Source organism: Mobula birostris, chromosome X, assembly GCF_030028105.1.
Source record: "Mobula birostris isolate sMobBir1 chromosome X, sMobBir1.hap1, whole genome shotgun sequence".
In the NCBI taxonomy this organism is placed as follows: domain Eukaryota; kingdom Metazoa; phylum Chordata; class Chondrichthyes; order Myliobatiformes; family Myliobatidae; genus Mobula; species Mobula birostris.
In genome coordinates, this window is record NC_092402.1 from 57112046 (window position 1) to 57134904 (window position 22859).

The window sequence follows — 22859 nt, forward strand, 5'->3', positions numbered from 1 at the left end:
GATTAACTAAAAACAGAGTCAATAGTGCATTTTCAGACTTGTCGTCAGTAACTAGTGGTGTGGCACAGGGATCGCAGCTGAGGGTTCAGCTGCTTGCAGCTACTTTGGATGAAGGGTCCAAGCACAGTGCACCAATCTGTCTGACAATGCATTGGTAGGTGGGCTAACAAACTGTGTGATTGATTAAAAAGTGTCTACAGAGGCATATAGGTAGATTAAGTGAAGGGGCAAGAAGTTGTCAGATGGAGTATAATGTGGGAATATATGAGGTTACTCACTCTGGACTCTCAACTGTGGTACAAAGGGATCAGAGATACTGGTACATGAAAATCAAAGTTAACATGCAGATACAGCATGTAATCTGGAAGGCAGATGGAATGTTAGCCCTTATTTCAACTGGTATGGCATATGGAATAGGAAGGTTTTGATGCAATGTTGGAGTATACTGGTGAAACCATAGCTGGAATACTGTATACAGTCGTGGTCTCCATGTTTAAGGATAGATGTACTTGCATTGGAGGCTATGTAGAGACTCCTGGGATGAAAGGGCTGATCTCTGAAAGGAGCATGATCAGGTCCAGCACTCAGTGAAGTTCAGGGGAATGATTCTGACAGCATCAGAATCAGAATCAAGTTTATTTCCATTGATGTATGTCGTGAAATTTGTTGTTTGGTGGCAGCAGTACAGTGCAAGACATAAAAATGTTACTATAAGTTACAATAAGAAATAGAAACAAAATAAATAAGTAGTGCCAAAAGAGAGTAAAAAGTTTAGTTGCGTTCATGGATTCATGGCCCATTCTGAAATCTGATGACCTAGGAGAAGAAGCTATTCTTGAATTTGGAAAAATAGGCTGGAAAGATGGCAGATGGAATTTAATGCAGCCAGGTGCGAGTTTTGCACTTCAGTAGGACCAGCCAGGGTAGATCTTACACAGTGAACAGTAGAGCACTGAGGAGTGCAGTAGAACAAAGGGATCTGGGAATACAGATACATAATTCATTGAAAGTGCTGTCACAGGTAGGTTGGGTCGTAAAGAAAGCTTTTGGCACATTGGCCTTCAGAAATCAATGTATTGAGTACAGGAGATGGGATGTTATGTTGAAGACGTATAAGACATTGGTGAGGCCTAATCTGGGGTATTGTGTGCAGTTCTGGGCACCTACCCACAGGAGAAATGTCAATAAAGTTGAAAGAGTACAGAGAAAATTTACAAGGATGTTGCCAGGTCTGGAGGACCTGAGTTATAAGGAAATATTGAATAGGTTAGCACTTTATCCTTTAGAACATAGAAGATTGAGAGGATTGAGGTAAACAAAATTATGAGGGGTATAGATCAGGTAAATGCAAGCAGGCTTTTTCCACTGAGGTGGGATGGGACTACAACCAGAGGTCATGGCTTAAGGGTGAAGGGTGAAAGGTTTAAGGGGAACACGAGGGGAAACTTCTTCACTCAGAGGGTCATGAGAGTGAGGAACGAGCTGCCAGTGCAAAAGGTCCATGCGAGCTTGACTTCAAAGCCTAAGAAAAGTTTGGATGGGTTAAAATGGGTAGTAAAAATACGGTCCCAGTGCAGGGCAATGGGAGCAGCAGTTTAAATGGTTTCAACATGGACTAGATGGGTCAAAGGGCCTGATTCTGTGCTGTACTTTTCTGTGACTTTATGAATCCTTGAGCTGACCAAAATGAAATATATAAGATCCCAAAGGTATTGATCGGGTATCCTGAAGGGTCTAGAGTGGGTGCTGAGACTATATTTCCCCTGATGGGGTTATCTATAACCAGGAGACATCGTTTCAGAATAAGGACCCCCTTCCTCCCCCCATCTCAGAGGGAGATAAGGTAGGATTTAATTTCTTTGGAATTCTCTACCTCCGAGAATGAGGAGGGAGAGTTATTGAATAAATTCAGTGAAGATTGATATACATTGAAGCCACAAGGGATTCAAGGGCTATGTGAAGAGAGCAAGGAAGTGGTGCTGAGTCCAAAATTAGATCAGTCACGATTTTACTGAATGGCTGAGCAGGGCCGAGGTGCTGACCAGTGAATTCCTATTGCCATTTCTTATGTTCTTGTGTCCCTTCAAGCCACCCGACCTCGTACATGCCACCTCAGCTATTTACGGTGGGCATCCGTGTCGAAGACTCTCTCTCAGCAAAATGCAACATCGCCAGCTCTCCCTTTCACAGGAAAGGGTGCCTTCAACCGGGCAGAGGATGGTGTGAGGTGACCAGTTATCCCGAGTGCCAGGCACAGAGAGAGTGCTCAGCAATCACGATATAGCAGGCTGCTATTAGTGAGTGCCTGTCTCAGATTAGACAGCAGATGAAACCTAGAATCAGAATCAGGTTTATTATCACTGGCATATGTCGTAAAATTTGTTCTTTTGCAGAGATAAAATTTCCTGTAAGTTCCAATAATAAATAAATAATGCAAAATCGGAATAGTGAGTTAACGTTCATGAACCATTCAGAAATCTAATGGCGGAGGGGAAGGTGTTCCTGAATCATTAGCTGTGGGTCTTCAGACTTCCGTACCTCCTCCCTGATGGTGGCAATGAGAAGAGGGCATGTCCCGGATGGCAAAGGTCCATGATGATGGATGCCGACATCTTGAGGCATCATCTCTTGAAGATATGGGGAGGGTGGCGCCTCTGATGGAGCTGGCTGTGTCTACAACTCTCTGCAGCCTCTTTCACTCCTGCACATGGCAGGCTCTGATAAATCTATAGAAACTTGTAAGGGCCTTTGGTGACATACCAAATCTCCTCAGATTCCTAATGAAGCATAGCCACTGGTGTGCCTTATCTGTGTTTGCATCAATGTGTTGGACCCAGGAGAGATCCTCCGAGGTGCTGATGCCTAGGAACTTGAAACTGCTCACCCTTTCCAATGCTGATCCCTTGAAGAGGACCAGTGCGTGTTCCCTCGACCTCCCCTTCCGTAAGTCCACAATCATTTCACCAGTCTTGCTAATGTTGAGTGCAAAGTTGTCGCTGCCACACCACTCAGCCAGCTGACTGAGATCAAGCAGGAGGTGACTGTGATAACATAGGTTGTTGGCTGCAGTGCAGTGATTCTCCTACAGTTGGCATGGGGCACTGATCTGGAACCTTGTGCTGCTGCAGATCGGCTAACTCTGCCTGCCAGAGGTAGGTGCCACCCACCTTTGGGGCACGTTGGAATGGGCACACAGTTGTCTTGACATGGTAGCTCTTATGGCATGGGAGTTCCCAGCCTCATTTTCTGCAGGGCTAACAAGAGGAAGTGAGCAGAAGACAAGAAAACCACTTCCTCTTTTACAACCAAGTGTAAGAGGCCGAATTGGCAACCATGAGCATTGCAGCTGGCACACTTGCTTTGACCAAGTTGAGGCCTAAAGATTGGTACATCTTCTGCACAGGGCTCAGTGCCAAGAAAGCAGTGACCTTATGACTCTACAGTCATCAGAATGTTAACTCAAATGTCTTCACTTCAACCTTTTGTTCGCTAGTGATATACCACCCTGAATGAACCATTAGGAAAAGATTCCCCGAATCAAGAGAGGATTTGTCTTTTGTAAGTTGGGTCAGACACACCTTCCCAAGAACAATTGAACTGTACAAGGCCTCAAGAACTATTAGCTTTCCAGAAGTGCTTTTGCTCATTTTGGTACTCAATTCCATGCAGTTGCAAATGCCAACTCTACCCACATTAACTCACCTTCTTGTTGCTTTAATGGTGTGAGTATCAAATGTATGTTTAGCTTAAGATGAAGCAAACTTTAAATAGGCTGGGGAAGGCAGAGAACCTACAATTGCTTCATGTTAAGCAAAAGTAATTAACATTAGTTGGATCAGGCAGCATCTATTCAGGGAAACTGACAGTCAATGTTACATGTTGAGACCCTTTATCTGGACTGAAAGAGTAGAGGGGAGATAGTCAGTATAAAGAGGTGGAGGAAGGGGTAACATGATAGGTGAAGAGGGGTAATGGGCAGATGAAGGAGGGGAGAGTAGGATTAGAGGTAGAGGTGATAGGTGGAACTGACAAAGGGTTGCAAAAGGTGGGATCTGATCGGAGAGGAAGGTGGAACAAGGAACCAGATAAGGAAAGTGGGGAGGGCAGATAAGAGCAGTGGTTGGGGGGGGGGAGGGACGCAGTGGGAGGAGTGTGTGGGTGACAGGAAGATGGAGTAGATGAAAGGCCTGGAATCTTCCAGTGTCTAACAATCTCAGGATGTCCCAAGGACTTTGAGCCCACTGAGGCACACTTCAAGTGCAGTCTCTGATAACAGCATGGAAAACAAGGCAGACAATTTGCACACAGCAAGATGCCAGTTGATAATGAGAAATCAAATCATTTCAACTTAGGAATGCACCTTGGCCAGCTTATTGCAGATAAATCTCTTTGAAAGGTAGGAGTGCTAACAATCCAGCATTCTCCTTGCACTCACCGCAGGGCTCTGGAATGTGACTTTACTCCACATTCTCTACTTCCAGACTAAACCGCAACTCTCACACATTCACACAACTCTGCCACTCCCACCTCACCATGCTTTCTCAATCTCTTAAATCACAAAAGACATGTAGTACCTTTCTAAATGGCATGATGTAATGCTCAATAAATGGTCCTTCAATCTTTTGTGGTTTGTTGCTGTCATCCGCGATTACAATGGTGACATTGGGATAAAACTTCCTAATGCTCGATATCAGCTCCCTCAGCTTGTCGTACCTTAAGAACGTTTTGGTTGCTATAGTCACCAATGCACTGATGTTATATCCTAAAACACAGAGAATAGTTAGTGACCACCTTTACTTCCGAGACCAATTTCAGATGGTCAGTCACTAAATAAATTTAAAGATGTGACAATTCTGTGTTCTGACAGCTTGCATATATCTAAAACAATAAATGGAAAATTCAGAATGAATATTTCATTCAAAAACAGAAAGCCAATATATAACTAATATTAAAGCTATTAGTAAAAAGGGCAATAGAACCTGTTCTGATAATTACCTTAAACTTCAAAAAATATCTTGAAATATGGAATACAAAAGGTGATAAAGTGGCACAGTGGGTAGAGCCACTGTCTCACAGCTCCAGAGGCCAAGGTTCGATTCCAACTTCCAGTGCTGTCTATGTAGAGTTTGCAAGTTCTCCCTGTGACCATGTGGAGTTCTCCCGGGTGTTCCAATTGCTTTTTCCTCAAAGATGCAGGTTAGTAGGTTAGTTGTCCACTGTAAATTCTACCAGCTGACTCGCAGAATTGTGGGTGTGATCAGAATGTTGCTGGGCTTGAGATAGGGGCAGACAGGATAGGATGGGACTGTTTTACTGTTTTCCCTGGAGCATAAGGGGAAGAAGGGTGATATTAAAGAGCTGTTTAAAATCGTAGATACTCACAACATTTTTCCCAGGGTAGGGGAGTTTAAAACTAGAAGGTATAGTTTAAGGTGAAAAAAAAAGGTTTAAAGACCTGAGGGAGAATTTTCTCACACAGAGGAAGTGAGCTATCAGAGAAGTGGTTGAGGTAGGTGTAATTACAACATATAAAAGACAGTTGGACAGATATATGGATTGGAAATTTTTGGAGTGATGTGGGCCAAACATAACAAAACATGACTAGCTCAAATAAGTTCCCTGGTTGGCAAGTTGGGCTAACTGGGCTTGTTTCTTTCCTGCATAACTCTATACATATGACTCAAGAATTAGGGGAGAGTAAAAATGGAATTAGTATAGGAATAGTGTAAGTGAGGGCTCCCAATCTGGGGTCCATGGACCCTTTGGTTAATGGTAAGAGTCCATAGCATAAAAAAGGTTGGGAACCCCTTGTGTAAATGGATGTTTGGGGGTCAATACAGATGAAGTGGGCTGAAGGGCCTATTTCTGTGCTGTACAACATTGTGACCAACATGGTTCTCACCAAATTTTGATGGATGTACCAGAGAGGGTAGTCAGGGAGCCTGTAGTCGATGTAATTGATCTAGATGCTGCAAGGCCTTCAGTGAGGCATGTACATTTAGGATAAATAGTTGGCAGCAAAACAGAAAATAGCAATAAAGGATACATGTTCAGAGCGATGGGAAGCAGGAAGAAAGGTTCTCCAGATTTGTGCTGGGATTGCTGCAATTTACTCCTGTGATTTATAGTTTCACCAGTGATCAAATAGATTTAATATTTGTGTGCAGTAGCAGATAGGAAGGAAAGAGTTAACATTGAGGCCAAACTACAGGAAAGCATTAAAATCATGAAAGTAGTGGTAAATGGACTTCAACAGACATATGTATGAGATCATGCGTCTTTACGAGAAACCATAAGGAAGTGTTGCAAGGGGTGGGGAATATGAATCTAAATATAAAAGGGCAAAGGGAGTTTAATACTGACAAGTGTGAGGTATTGTATGTTGGAAGGACAAACCAACGTAGAACATACAGGGTTAATGGTAAGGCAGTGAGGAGTGCAGTGGAACAGAGGGATCTGGGAATACAGATACAAAATTCCCTAAAAGTGTCGTCACAGGTAGATAGGGTCGTAAAGAGAGCTTTTGGTACATTGGCCTTTATTAATCGAAGTATTGAGTATAAGAGCTGGAATGTTATGATGAGGTTGTATAAGGCATTGGTGAGGCCGAATCTCGAGTATTGTGTTCAGTTTTGGTCACCAAATTACAGGAAGGATATAAATAAGGTTGAAAGAGTGCAGAGAAGGTTTACAAGGATGTTGCCGGGACTTGAGAAACTCAGTTACAGAGAAAGGTTGAATAGGTTAGGACTTTATTCCCTGGAACGTAGAAGAATGAGGGGAGATTTGATAGAGGTATATAAAATTACGATGGGTATAGATAGAGTGAATGCAAGCAGGCTTTTTCCACTGAGGCAAGGGGAGAAAAAAACCAAAGGACATGGGTTAAGGGTAAGGGGGGAAAAGTTTAAAGGGAACATTAGGGGGGGATTCTTCACACAGAGAGTGGTGGGAGTATGGAATGAGCTGCCAGACGAGGTGGTAAATGCGGGTTCTTTTTTAACATTTAAGAATAAATTGGACAGATACATGGATGGGAGGTGTATGGAGGGATATGGTTCATGTGCAGGTCAGTGGGACTAGGCAGAAAATGGTTTGGCACAGCCAAGAAGGGCCAAAGGGCCTGTTTCTGTGCTGTAGTTTCTATGGTTTCTATGGGATCTGTGAGTAAGATACTCACATGATAATATGGTGACACTGGTCCCTGACAGAGCAAAAATAAACTAACTTCTGAAGGGGCAGAAGTGAAAATTTAGTAAGTTCTGCTCAGCTTGCGTCAAAAGGCGAAGAGATCTTATAAAAACACATAAAATTACTAAAGGAGTAGATAAGATAGAGGCAGGAAAGTTGTTTCCACTGGTAGGTGAGACTAGAATTAGGGGACATAGCCTCAAGATTTGGGGGAGTAGATTTAGGACGGAGATAAGGAGGAACTGCTTTTCCCAGAGAGTGGTGAGTCTGTGGAATTCTCTGCCCAATGAAGCAGTGGAGGCTACCTCAGTAAATATATTTAAGACAAGGTTGGATAGATTTTTGCATAGTAGGGGAATTAAAGGTTATGGGGAAAAGGCAGGTAGGTGGAGATGAGTCCATGGCCAGATCAGCCATGATCTTATTGAATGGTGGGGCAGGCTCGATGGGCCGGACGGCCTACTCCTGCTCCTATTTCTTATGTTCTTATGTAAACTGTGTATAATCATAGTTATTGATGGATACAAAGGACACTCCATGTGATACCTGACCACAGAGATGTCATCATTCAGTGGCTGTGATACAGGGAAGAACAATGATGCCTTGGTCTCACAACTGTGCCGGAATTTGTGTCTGGAAAATTTGAAAGAGCAGTATATGGATGACTCGAAGGGGAATAGGCCTACCCTCCACATCCACAATTACACAAGCTCAGTACATCACAGAAGCCAGTCTCCTCTGCATGGACTCTGTCTGTACTTCACACTGCTTCAGTAAAGCAGCTAGAAATCAAAGACCCCACCCACGCTGGACATTCTCTCTTCTCTCTCCTCCAAATGGGCAGAAAATTAAAAAAAAAGCTTGAAAGCACAAGGATAGCTTCTGCCCTGCTGTTATCAGACTCTTGAATGGACTTCTCATACAGTAAAAGATTAACTCTTGATCTCCCTATCAACCTCATCATGGCAATTTATCGGTCTACCTGCACTGCACTTTCTCTGTAAATGTAACACTATAGTCTACATTCTGTTGTTACCGCTCCCTTATACTGTACTAACTCGATGTACTTTGTTATGGAATGGCATACAGGCACTGTATCTCAATGCATGTGAAAATAACAAACCAATTACTTTACTCCAGCCCAGCTCCAACTTCAAAACCAATTTAGAAACAAAGCTGCAATTGGAAGAGAATCATTCTGTTGAAGCACTCAGGATGGTCCCTTTCAAAGGCTGAAGTACTTCCCCCTTGGGTTGCTCTGCATGCAGTGCACGCATGCCTCCTGATACCAGGTGGATGACTGTGCTGACTTGGCCGACACCTCTCCCTTTACCATGGCAATCTGTAGCAGCCCTTCCAGGCAATGCAAGGCTGCGCACTGGAACCCACTGCACCATTGCAGTGCCAAAATATCCCCTTCAGTGCCCATGAACAGCCTTCATAAGTTGCTGCTCTCTGAGCTGTCAACAGGTCTCCTGGCTGGATCTACCTCTCAGAGTCCAAGGGAGACATGGGAGATCCTTTCAGAGATCAACATGGTCTACTCATTCTACAGAACACAGAACATAGAACATAGAATAGTACAACACAGTACAGGCCCTTCGGCCCACAACGTTGTGCCGACCCTCAAACCCTGCCTCCCATATAACCCCCCACCTTAAATTCCTCCATATACCTGTCTAGTAGTCTCTTAAACTTCACTAGTGTAGCTGCCTCCACCACTGACTCAGGCAGTGCATTCCACGCACCAACTACTCTGTGAGTAAAAAACCTTCCTCTAATATCCCCCTTGAACTTCCCATCCCTTACCTTAAAGCCATGTCCTCTCATATTGAGCAGTGGTGCCCTGGGGAAGAGGCACTGGCTATCCACTCTATCTATTCCTCTTATTATCTTGTACACCTCTATCATGTCTCCTCTCATCCTCCTTCTCTCCAAAGAGTAAAGCCCTAGCTCCTTTAATCTCTGATCATAATGCATACTCTTTAAACCAGGCAGCATCCTGGTAAATCTCCTCTGTACCCTTTCCAATGCTTCCACATCCTTCCTATAGTGAGGTGACCAGAAGTGGACACAGTACTCCAAGTGTGGCCTAACCAGAGTTTTATAGAGCTGCATCATTACATCGTGACTCTTAAACTCTATCCCTCGACTTATGAAAGCTAACACCCCATAAGCTTTCTTAACTACCCTATCCACCTGTGAGGCAACTTGCAGGGATCTATGGACATGTACCCCGAGATCCCTCTGCTCCTCCACACTACCAAGTATCTTGCCATTTACTTTGTACTCTGCCTTGGAGTTTGTCCTTCCAAAGTGTACCACCTCACACTTCTCCGGGTTGAACTCCATCTGCCACTTCTCAGCCCACTTCTGCATCCTATCAATATCTGTCTGCAATCTTTGACAATCCTCTACACTATCTACAACACCACCAACCTTTGTGTCATCTGCAAACTTGCCAACCCACCCTTCTACCCCCACATCCAGGTCGTTAATAAAAATCACGAAAAGTAGAGGTCCCAGAACAGATCCTTGTGTGACACCACTAGTCACAATCCTCCAATCTGAATGTACTCCCTCCACCACCACCCTCTGCCTTCTGCAGGCAAGCTAATTCTGAATCCACCTGGCCAAACGTCCCTGGATCCCATGCCTTCTGACTTTCTGAGTAAGCCTACCGTGTGGAACCTTGTCAAATGCCTTACTAAAATCCATGTAGATCACATCCACTGCACCACCCTCATCTATATGCCTGGTCACCTCCTCAAAGAACTCTATCAGGCTTGTTAGACACGATCTGCCCTTCACAAAGCCATGCTGACTGTCCCTGATCAGACCACGATTCTCTAAATGCCTATAGATCCTATCTCTAAGAATCTTTTCCAACAGCTTTCCCACCACAGACGTAAGGCTCACTGGTCTATAATTACCCGGACTATCCCTACTACCTTTTTTGAACAAGGGGACAACATTCGCCTCCCTCTAGTCCTCCGGTACCATTCCCATGGACAACGAGGACATAAAGATCCTAGCCAGAGGCTCAGCAATCTCTTCCCTCACCTCGTGGAGCAGCCTTGGGAATATTCCGTCAGGCCCCGGGGACTTATCTGTCCTAATGTATTTTAACAACTCCAACACTTCCTCTCCCTTAATATCAACATGCTCCAGAACATCAACCTCACTCATATTGTCCTCACCATCATCAAGTTCCCTCTCATTGGTGAATACCGAAGAGAAGTATTCATTGAGGACCTCGCTCACTTCCACAGCCTCCAGGCACATCTTCCCACCTTTATCTCTAATTGGTCTTACCTTCACTCCTGTCATCCTTTTGTTCTTCACATAATTGAAGGATGCCTTGGGGTTTTCCTTTACCCTACTCGCCAAGGCCTTCTCATGCCCCCTTATAACAGAAGCAGGTTATAGCCCAGAAACAGGCCCTTCGGCCTAATGGGTCTGCACCAATGATCATCATTTATACTAATGGTATGCTAACCCATTTTATTCTAAACACAAGAGATTCTGCAAATGTTGGAAACCAAGAGAAACACACACAAAATGCAGCAGGTCAGGCAGCATCAGGACTCGGCCCGAAACATTGACTGTTTATTCCTCTCCATAGATACTGCCTCATCTGCTGAGTTCTTCCAGCATTTTGTGTGAGTCACCCATTTTATTCTCCCCACAAGCCCTCTCTGATTCTACCCCCACAAGAGAATGATTTGCAGCAGCCAGTTAAGCCACAAACCCCGCATGTCTTTGGGATGTGGGAGGAAATTCATGCAGTCACAAGGAGAACGTACAAACTCCACACCAACAGAGGCAGAGGTCAGGATCGAACCCGGATCTCTGGAGCTGCAAGACAGCAGCTCAACCCGCTGCACCACTAAACAGTTGCAGAGCAGAAGGCAGTGCCACAAAGTCTGTAGGAGAGCTCAGGTAGGAGACGGGGCTCCAGTTCACCTCATCTGTTTCCTATCTGGAGACAAATATCCACCACAGGCAAACATGTTTAGTATGTCTTTCTGTTTAATCATTAGAACCATGATTTTGACCCTTTGACAGCACTAACCTCAAGGCAGCTGTCACTGACCTGTTTGGCTCTTAGCATTATAAAGCTTCGGGATCACAGGATGCCTAATTTTGATGGTAAATGCGGCCTGGTGTCCAGTTGTCTTGAACAACACTGGAAAACAAAGAGCATTGATGAATCATTTATCCGTGCAAGGCGACCAACCCAAGCAAAAGAGTGTGAAGAGCCCTCAAAGGGTAGGGAAAGAAGGAAAGAAAGCATTTCAGTGGAACCTTGCACATCCTTAGGATATCCCAGAGCCCCTTAGATTCCAAGGAACTACTTTTAAGCTGTAGGCTCTGCTGCATGGTATGAAATTCTGGATTGTGCACAGCAAGCTCCCACAAACAACTTTGTAATAAGAACCAAACCGCTGGAAGAACTCAGCAGGTCAGGCAGCATCTGTGGAGGTAAATGGACAGTCGGTGTTTAGGCTTGAAACACTACATCTAGACTGTATTGAAATTTATTGACATGTGCTGAATATCTCCGGAGTAAATTTGAGCCTTGGCCAATAATATTTTGACAGTGATTCAGTGAATTCGGCATCAGACAAACTACCAATTTCTTTGAAGCAACTGGAACTTAGAGAAGCCCAAAGTAACAAGCTTTCATACTTCCAGAAACAGGGTTGTAGTCTCAGGTAGCTCCATCACTGTCACAGTCCTCCCCACCACTGAGGACATCTTCAAAAGATGATGCCTCAAGAAGGCAGCCTCCATCATTAAGAATTCTCATCCAGGGCATGGCTTCTTCTCATTACTTGCATCAAGGAGGAGGTACAGGAGCATGAAACCACACACTCAATGTTTACAGGACAGCTTCTTCACCTCCACCATCAGATTTCTGAATGGACAATGAACCCATGAACACTATCTCACTATTTTGCTCCCTTTTTGCACTACTTTTTTATGTAATTCTTATTGTATTTTATATAATTTACGTATTGAACTGCGAAGTGACACACACAAAATGCTGGAGGAACTCAGCAACTCAGCATCTATGGAAAAGAGTGAACAGTCAACAGCTTGAGCCGAGGCTCTTCATCAGGACTGTACTGCCGCCAAATTTCACAACACACAGTGATGGCAAAGCTGATACTGACTCTGAAGGTCTTCTATTGATCGCTCAGATAAGGGACAACACCAAATTGTTGCTGTTTGGTTTCTCTGCAGTACTTTATGGAAGTTTAGTCACAATAAAGGTTGCTCACACAGTCCAGAACAGAGTATGGGCCATTTGCAGTGGTTCAGATCAATTTTGCTTTGTTGTCACTGTAATAACCTTTATTACAGAGAGAGAAAGATGTGCAACCCTCTTTATTTTCTCTTCCTGTCGCCCCCTGAAAATTGACCTGGTCAGTCAGCGCCATGGCAACGCGAGCTGGTCAAACACAATGAATTCGGGAGGAGAAGATGGCGGCGTGATGCAGCTCGCAGCAGCCACTCCGGTGGTGATGTCTGTTATTTGTCAAGTCGGGTGCCGTGCACAATCCTGATTTGATGGAGACAGACGGTGAGAGCACAGAGGAACATCTGGTGAAACTTCTGAAATGCCTGCTTCGCTGCTGCTGCTACTGTGTGGTCCAGAATCTCTGGAGGGGAAGGCCCCGAGTCCTCAGCTTTGCTTGTTGCTCGGCGGCCGGGGAAGGGTCGAAGCGCTCGGCAGAGGATGGTGCTCGGAGAGGCTGTGTCGGAGGGGCTGGTCGGAGGCTCGAAGTTTTCGGACGGACTCAGAGTCCGCTGCGGTCGGGTGCTTCCACTGGTGCTGCATCGGCAAGTTGGCGGCGCTTGAAGGTTCATGGCGGGGAGAGTTCCTCCCTTCTGCCACCTGCGTGAGATGATGAGGCTATCGAGACTTTGAGACTTTTTTTTTTACCATGCCCATGGTCTGCTCTTTATTAAATTATGGTATTGCTTTGCACTATTGCAACTATATGTTATAATTAAGTGGTTTTGTCAGTTTTAGTCTTGGTTTGTCCTGTGTTTTCTTGTGATATCATTCTGGAGAAAATTTGTATCATTTTTTAATGCATGCATTTCTAAATGACAATAAACGAGGACTGAGTGTCCTCATAATCTAATCTAATCTAATCTAATTTCCCTACTCAATACAGCACATGGTGGAATTGGATTATAACTTATGGAAAGGTGATGCTCTCAGAGAAGCTACAGAACAAGAAAGGAATATAATTGAAGTATCAAAGTCAAAGTTCAAAGTAAGTTTATTATCAAAGTACATATATGTCACCTGACATTCATTTTCCTGCAGCCAGTTACAGCAGAAAATAATGTGTGGGTTTTCTCCTGGTGCTCCAGTTTCCTCTCATAGTCCTAAGACGTATTGGTCAGTCAGTTATTTGGTCATTGTAAATTGTCCTGTGATTAGGTATAGGGTTAAATCGGGGGTTTTTAGATGACGTGTCTCAAAGGGTCAGAAGGGCCTATTCTGCATTGTATCTCTAAATAAATAATACAAAATAATAAAATTTATGAAAACTATACATAAACAAAAACTGACAAACAACCAATATGCAAAAGATGTATGATCATATGATATATGATCCATCTATGATCATTTAGGACATAAACAAATAAATATAAAGATTAGCTTTATTTCTCACAGGTACTTCAAAACATACAGTGCAATGCATCATTTGCATCAAGTTAAGTCACGAGGGTTGTGTTGAGCAGTGCCTATGGGGAGCAGTCAAAGTTGTGTTATAAAAACAAGTCTGATGAAAGGCAAGAAGATGGGAAACATTTAGAAAAATATGTGAGAAGTTGTTATTATTGAGTTTGTGACAGCTGTGAACACTTTGAAATTGTTTAATTACCATTGGAGTTAAGTTCTGAATTTGTAATGGTGTTTACAACTGTATCTGACACAACATGGCCTTGTTCATGTATAATCAATTGTAGTAACTCTTCAGTGCAAGATATTAACTTTATTTTATACAAAAGGGTAATGAAAAACTAATTTATTCAAATTATTGGTGTTGAGTATATTATGTTGAATTGCTAATTTATATTGTAGTGTCGTAGTTAAGAAGATAATAAATGCAAGTGGTTCTGCAGATGTTGGAAATCTAGAGCAACATAGACAAAATGCTGGAAGAACTCAACAGGTCAGGCAGCATCATTGGAAGAGAATAAACAGTTGATGTTTCAGCCCAAGACTTTTCATCAGGACTGGAAAGGAAGGGTGAAGAAGCCAGAATCAGAAAGTGGAGGGCAGTGAAGGAGTACAATTCCTTGGTAAAGAAAACATATATGTGCCGTAAAATTTATTGTTGTTGACCATGTACATACATTTTTATTACCTACTTTTGTAATTCTGTATTGCATGCAAATAGTTAGTTGTTATAAAGAGGATAGCGTATGTAGTTATAAGTACTATAGTATACAATGTGTGTGCATATCAATGTGTATTCTATGCGATAAGGCACTGATACATAGTTGTATCGTTTACTGCCCTTAACTGGTGTATTTCATCATTACTTAATTTAGAAGAGTGAAGGTGGAACTCATTGAAACCTATCAAACATTGAAAAGCCCAGATATTGATGTGTGCTGAAGGAGGTTTCCTATAGAGGAGGAGTCTAGCACCAGAGGGCACAGCCTCAGAATGGGATGTCCCCTTGGAAAAAAATGAGGAGAAATTTCTTTAGCCAGAAGGTGGTGAATCTGTGGAATTCATTGCCACAGATGGCTGCGGAGGCCAATTCACCAAGCATATTTAAAGCGGCGGTTGACAGAGAGAAGGCAGGGGAATGGAGTTGAGAGGGATAATATTTTAGCTATGATGGAAAGGCAGAGCAGACTTAGCCTAATTCTAAGTCCACATCTTATCGTCTGTGATCTTATAACCCTAAAGTAGAAGTTTTTTGCCACAGAAAGGAAGGTGAAACCACTGATTTTCTAGTTCCATGCCTGCTTCAATGTGTGGCCATCAGAGTTGAAGGAGTGAAACTGGATGGGAAGATGTGAAACAATGCATGACTTGGTAGGGACAAGGGCTTCAAAGGCAAATCAACACTGGATCAAGCGATAAAGGAAGCTGTTGGAAATTGGTGGGGAAAATGGGGAGAGTAACTTTTTCCCTGGGATTAGTGTCTATGGGCTATTGACAGACAAAGAACATGGATAGTTAAGGAAATGAGGAGGTGGTTAAAGCTCAAAATAGCAGCATCTATCATTAAGGATTCCGACCATCCAGGCCACGCCTTCGTCTTGCTGCTACCATTAGGCAGCAGGTACAGAAGTTGGAAGTCCTATACCACCAGGTTCAGGAACAGCTACTTCTCTTCAATCATTTGGTTCTTGATACAACCAAAAAATCCCCAATCCTCCCTCAGCAATGGAACACTATGGATCACATCTTGCACTATTATGGACTTGTCTCTGACCATGTCTTTGCTTTCTTTTTGCTCTAAGGTCTTGCTTTTGCATAGTCTTTTTTTCACTATTCTTTATAGTTTATGTATAAATTATGTTCTATTTGTTGTCTCTACCTATGAACCTGTGGTGCTGCTGCGTGCAAGTTTTTCATCGTACCTGTACCTCACTCTACGTATGATAACAATCTCGACTTGACTTGCCTTGAGGTAGCCGAACAATGAAACAAAACCTTGAACTTGATAATGCCACATAAGGTGATGAGAAATGACTACCTCTTAACAAATCCACTCACAGATGAGAAAATGAAAGGCCAATCAAACTCATTCAAATATATTTGAAGTTCAACTCAGTTCTCTGTTCTGGCTGGTGTTCACCTCTACACACCTGTATCAGCAGTGTTGGGGTTGAAGACGGTGTTGGTGTAGGTGACGAACTGAAGCTGCCGGTTCAGGTTGTCCACCTGAGAGCTCGAGAGGGACAGGTGCATCTGCCCAACACCTTCGATTGTCACGTCATCGACCTCAGCTGCCACGTCAAAAGTCCCCAAAGTTGCTGTCAGGTTCACCTGTAAAGAAAAGACCACATTCTTTGCCATTCTGCCAATCCAGATCAACTGATATCCAGGGTTGATTGAATTGGGGTTAGTCAACCTTAGGGTTTGTTTTATGCAGACCCATGCATTTTGGTTTCAGATGTCATGATCGAACTTACCAACTGTGCTATATAAACTTGGTACTGTCATCAATAAATTCAATATTACAGAAATTTTAGAATGACATTGATTTCCCAGTCAACTTCTTCTAATTCTGCATGGTCCTGCATATCAGTGAGGTTGAACAACCCGCCTATTGTTTCCCTGTCTGTTTTACATCTTGTACATCACACAACGTCCTCATAAGAGCTGATGTCCCTTTTCTGAAAACAATCAGTGAAAGGAAATGAACGACACTGCTCATTGGAATGGCAGTAAAACTGATAACCCAGTACCATCAGCACCTTATTGATGCTGAAGGATCCATTTTCAGGATAATTGGAAGTTGCTGGTATTGATACACGATACAATTTAGGTTCAGATTTATACAAGTTAAAAAGAGATATGATAAATTTTCTGGTGGACCCAATAAATTTTAAAAGAGGGGGAAATAGACAGTCAGGACTCTGTCTATGGACACACACAGTTGCTCACACTCTGGACCCTGTATGTGAATAAACACTCCACTCACTCTCTGGACCCTGTCTGTCAATAAACACTCCATTCACTCTCTGGACCCTGCCTGTGAATAAACACTCCATTAACACTCTGGACGCTGTCTCTGAATAAACACTCCACTCACTCTCTGGACACTGTCTGTGAATAAACACTCCACCCACAAACTGGAGCCTGTCTGTGAACACGGACACTCTGTACACACTCTGGACCCTGTCTGTGAATAAACACTCCACTCGCTGTCTGGAAACTGTGTGTGAATAAACACTCCACCCACACACTGGAGCCTGTCTGTGAACACGGACACTCTGTTCACACTCCGGACCCTGTTTGTGAATAAACACTCCACTCACTCTCTGTATCCTGTCAGTGAATAAAGACTCCAGTCACTCTCTGGACCCTGTCTGTGAATAAACACTCCACTCACTCTCTGTGCCCTGTCTGTGAATAAACACACCCCCCGACTCTGGACATTCCCTGTGAATAAACACTCCCCCCAACTCTGGACCCGGTCTGTGAATAAACACTCCATTCACTCTCTGGACCCTGTCTGTGAAGAAACAGACAACTCACTCTCTAGAGCCTGTCTGTGAATAAACACTCCACCCACACACTGGAGCCTGTCTCTGAACACGGACACTCTGTTCACACTCCGGACCCTGTCTGTGAATAAACACTCCACTCACTCTCTGGACCCTATCTGTGAATAAAAACTCCCTCCCACTCTGGACACAATCTGTGAACCCACTCCACCCACATACTGGAGCCTGTCTGTGAACAAACACTCCACTCACACTCTGGACACTGTCTGTGAACAAACATTCCCTCCCAATCTGGACCCTATCTATGAATAAACACCACACTCACTCTCTGGACCCTATCTGTGAATAAAAACTCCACCCCCACTCTGGACCCTGTCTGTGAATAAACACTCTACTCACTCTCTGGACCCTGTCTGTGAACAAGCACTCCACTCACTCTCTGGACCCTGTCTGTGAATAAACACTCCACTCACTCTCTGGACCCTGTTTGTGAATAAACGCTCCACTCACTCTCTGGACCATGTCTGTGAATAAACATTCCCTCCCACTCTGGACCCTGTCTGTGAAGAAACACTCCCTCCCACTCTGGAACCTGTCTGTGAATAAACACTCCCTCCCACTCTGGACACAATCTGTGAACACACACTCCACCCACATACTGGAGCCTGCCTGTGAACAAACACTCCACTCACACTCTGGACCCTGTCTTTGAATAAACACTCCACTCACTCTCTGGGCCCTGTCAGTGAATAAAGACTCCAGTCACTCTCTGGACCCTGTCTGTGAATAAACACTCCCCCCAACTCTGGACCCTCTCTGTGAATAAACACTCCATTCACTCTCTGGACCCTGTCTGAGAAGAAACAGACAACTCACTCTCTGGAGCCTGTCTGTGAATAAACACTCCACCCACACACTGGAGCCTGTCTCTGAACACGGACACTCTGTGCACACTCTGGACACTGTCTGTGAATAAACACTCCACTCACTCTCTGGACCTTGTCGTTGAATACACATTCCCTCCCACTCTGGACACAATCTGTGAACACACACTCCACCAACATACCAGAGCCTGACTGTGAACAAACACTCCACACACACTCTGGACCCTGTCTGTGAATAAGCACTCCACTCCCTCTCTGGACCCTGTCTGTGAATAAACACTCCCTCCCACTCTGGACCCTGTCTGTCAATAAACACTCCATTCACACTCTGAACCCTGTCTGTGAATATACACTCCACCCACACAATGGAGCCTGTCTGTGAACACGTACAATCTATTCACACTCCGGACCTTGTTTGTGAATAAACACTCCACTCGCTCTCTGAACACTGTGTGTCAATGAACACTCCACCCAAACACAGTGAACACTCCACCCACACACTGGAGCCTGTCTCTGAACACGGAAAACTCTGTTCACACTCCGGACCTTGTCTGTGAATAAACACTCCACTCACTCTCTGTACCCTGTCTCTGAATAACCACTCCCCCCTACTCTGGACCCTGTCTGTGAATAAAACGCTCCACTCGCTCTCTGAACCCTGTCTGTGAAAAAACAATCTACTCACACTCTGGACGCTGTCTGTGAATAAACACTCCACTCACTCTCTGGACGCTGTCTGTGAATAAACACTCCCTCCCACTCTGGACACAATCTGTGAACACACACTCCACCCACATACCAGAGCCTGACTGTGAACAAACACTGCACACACACTCTGGACCCTGTCTGAGAATAAACACTCCATTCACACTCTCGACCCTGTCTGTGAATAAACACTCCACTCACTCCCTCGACACTGTGTGTGAATAAACACACCACCCACACACTGGAGCCTGTCTGTGAAAACAGACACTCTGTACACACTCCAGACCCTGTCTTTGAATAAACACTCCATTCACTCTCAGGAGTTGTCTGTGAATAAACACTCCACTCACACGCTGGATGCTGTCTGAGAATAAACACTACACTCACCCTCTGGACACCGTGTGTGAATAAACACTCCACCCACACACTGGATACTGTCTGTGAACACGGACACTTTGTTCACACTCCAGACCCTGTCTGTGAATAAACACTCCACTCACTCTCTGAACACTGCCTGTGAACACACACTCCACTCACACTCTGGACCCGGTCTGTGAATAAACACTCCACTCATTCTCTGGACCCTATCTGTGAATAAAAACTCCCTCCCACTCTGGACACAATCTGTGAACACACTCCACCCACATACTAGAGCCTGTCTGTGAACAAACAGTCCACTCACACTCTGGACACTGTCTGTGAACAAATACTCCCTCCCACTCTGAACCCTGTCTGTGAATAAACACTCTACTCACTCTCTGGACCCTGTCTGTGAACAAGCACTCCACTCACTCTCTGGACCCTGTCTGTGAATAAACACTCCACTCACTCTCTGGACCCTGTTTCACTCTCTCGACCATGTCTGTGAATAAACACTCCCCCTCACTCTGGACCCTGTCTGTGAATAAACACTCCCTCCCACTCTGGAACCTGTCTGTGAATAAACACTCCATCCCACTCTCGACACAATCTGTGAACACACACTCCACCCACATACTGGAACCTGCCTGTAAACAAATACTCCACTCACACTCTGGACCCATTCTTTGAATAAACACTCCACTCACTCTCTGGGCCCTCTCTGTGAATAAACACTCCAACCGACTCTGAACACTCTCTATGAATAAACACTCCCCCCCAACTCTGGACCCTCTATGTGATAAACACTCCATTCACTCTCTGGACCCTGTCTGTGAAGAAGCAGACAACTCACTCTCTGTAGCCTGTTTGTGAATAAACACTCCACCCACACACTGGAGCCTGTCTCTGAACACGGACACTCTGTTTACACTCCGGACCCTGTCTGTGAATAAATACTCCACTCACTCTCTGAACCCTGTCTGTGAAAAAACAATCTACTCACACTCTGGACGCTGTCTGTGAATAAACACTCCACTCACTCTCTGGACCTTGTCAGTGAATACACACTCCCTCCCACTCTGGACACAATCTGTGAACACACACTCCACCCACATACCAGAGCCTGACTGTGAACAAACACTGCACACACACTCTGGACCCTGTCTGAGAATAAACACTCCACTCCCTCTCTGGACTCTGACTGTCAATAAACACTCCATTCATACTCTGGACCCTGTCTGTGAATAAACACTCCACTCTCTGTCTGGACACTGTGTGTGAATAAACACTTCACCCAAAGACTGGAGCCTGTCTGTGAACTCGGACACTCTGTTCACACTCTGGACCCTGTCTGTGAACAAACACTCATTCACACTCTCGACCCTGTCTGTGAATAAACACTTCACTCACTCCCTCGACACTGTGTGTGAATAAACACACCACCCACACACTGGAGCCTGTCTGTGAACACGGACACTTTGTTCACACTCCAGACCCTGTCTGTGAATAAACACTCCACTCACTCTCTGAACACTGCCTGTGAACACACACTCCACTCACACTCTGGACCCGGTCTGTGAATAAACACTCCACTCATTCTCTGGACCCTATCTGTGAATAAAAACTCCCTCCCACTCTGGACACAATCTGTGAACACACTCCACCCACATACTAGAGCCTGTCTGTGAACAAACAGTCCACTCACACTCTGGACACTGTCTGTGAACAAATACTCCCTCCCACTCTGAACCCTGTCTGTGAATAAACACTCTACTCACTCTCTGGACCCTGTCTGTGAACAAGCACTCCACTCACTCTCTGGACCCTGTCTGTGAATAAACACTCCACTCACTCTCTGGACCCTGTTTCACTCTCTCGACCATGTCTGTGAATAAACACTCCCCCTCACTCTGGACCCTGTCTGTGAATAAACACTCCCTCCCACTCTGGAACCTGTCTGTGAATAAACACTCCATTCCACTCTCGACACAATCTGTGAACACACACTCCACCCACATACTGGAACCTGCCTGTAAACAAATACTCCACTCACACTCTGGACCCATTCTTTGAATAAACACTCCACTCACTCTCTGGGCCCTCTCTGTGAATAAACACTCCAACCGACTCTGAACACTCTCTATGAATAAACACTCCCCCCCAACTCTGGACCCTCTATGTGATAAACACTCCATTCACTCTCTGGACCCTGTCTGTGAAGAAGCAGACAACTCACTCTCTGTAGCCTGTTTGTGAATAAACACTCCACCCACACACTGGAGCCTGTCTCTGAACACGGACACTCTGTTTACACTCCGGACCCTGTCTGTGAATAAATACTCCACTCACTCTCTGAACCCTGTCTGTGAAAAAACAATCTACTCACACTCTGGACGCTGTCTGTGAATAAACACTCCACTCACTCTCTGGACCTTGTCAGTGAATACACACTCCCTCCCACTCTGGACACAATCTGTGAACACACACTCCACCCACATACCAGAGCCTGACTGTGAACAAACACTGCACACACACTCTGGACCCTGTCTGAGAATAAACACTCCACTCCCTCTCTGGACGCTGTCTGTGAATAAACACTCCAGTCACACTCTGAACACTGTGTGTGAATGAACACTCCACCGAAACACTGGAGCCTGTCTGTGAATACGGCCACTCTGTTCACACTCTGGACCCTGTATGTGAATAAACACTCCACTCACTCTCTGAACACTGTCTGTGAACACACACTCCACTCACACTCTGGACCCTGTCTGTGAATAAAAACTCCCTCCCACTCTGGACACAATCTGTGAACACACTCCACCCACATACTAGAGCCTGTCTGTAAACAAACAGTCCACTCACACTCTGGACACTGTCTGTGAACAAACACTCCCTCCCACTCTGGACCCTGTCTGTGAATAAACACTCTACTCACTCTCTGGACCCTGTTTGTGTATGAATGCTCCACTCACTCTCTCGACCATGTCTGTGAATAAACACTCCCTCCCACTCTGGAACCTGTCTGTGAATAAACACTCCATCCCACTCTCGACACAATCTGTGAACACACACTCCACCCACATACTGGAACCTGCCTGTAAACAAATACTCCACTCACACTCTGGACCCTGTCTTTGAATAAACACTCCACTCACTCTCTGGGCCCTGTCTGTGAATAAACACTCCAACCGACTCTGGACACTCTCTATGAATAAACACTCCCCCCCAACTCTGGACACAATCTGTGAACACACTCCACCCACATACTAGAGCCTGTCTGTGAACAAACACTCCACTCACTCTCTGGACGCTGTTTGTGTATAAATGTTCCACTTACTCTCTGGACCATGTCTGTGAATAAACACTCCCTCCCACTCTGGACCCTGTCTGTGAAGAAACACTCCCTCCCACTCTGGAACCTGTCTGTGAAGAAACACTCCATCCCACTCTCGACACAATCTGTGAACACACACTCCACCCACATACTGGAAC

At 44.7% G+C, this 22859-nt stretch overlaps 1 protein-coding gene across 4 annotated transcripts in view; it reads right to left on the reverse strand.

Moving 5' to 3' along the window:
• LOC140191345 (beta-1,4 N-acetylgalactosaminyltransferase 1-like) overlaps positions 1-22859 on the reverse strand; it is an 85360-nt gene that overhangs the window by 23716 nt on the left and 38785 nt on the right. For 3 of the 4 annotated variants that reach the window (XM_072248654.1, XM_072248656.1, XM_072248655.1), the window contains exons 6-8: positions 16051-16231; positions 11288-11380; positions 4575-4762 (exon numbers count right to left, since the gene is read on the reverse strand). In XM_072248654.1, coding sequence (XP_072104755.1) covers positions 4575-4762; positions 11288-11380; positions 16051-16231 — 462 coding nt within the window. The remainder of the gene's footprint in view (positions 1-4574; positions 4763-11287; positions 11381-16050; positions 16232-22859) is intronic. The other variant, XM_072248657.1, reaches the window with a different exon arrangement.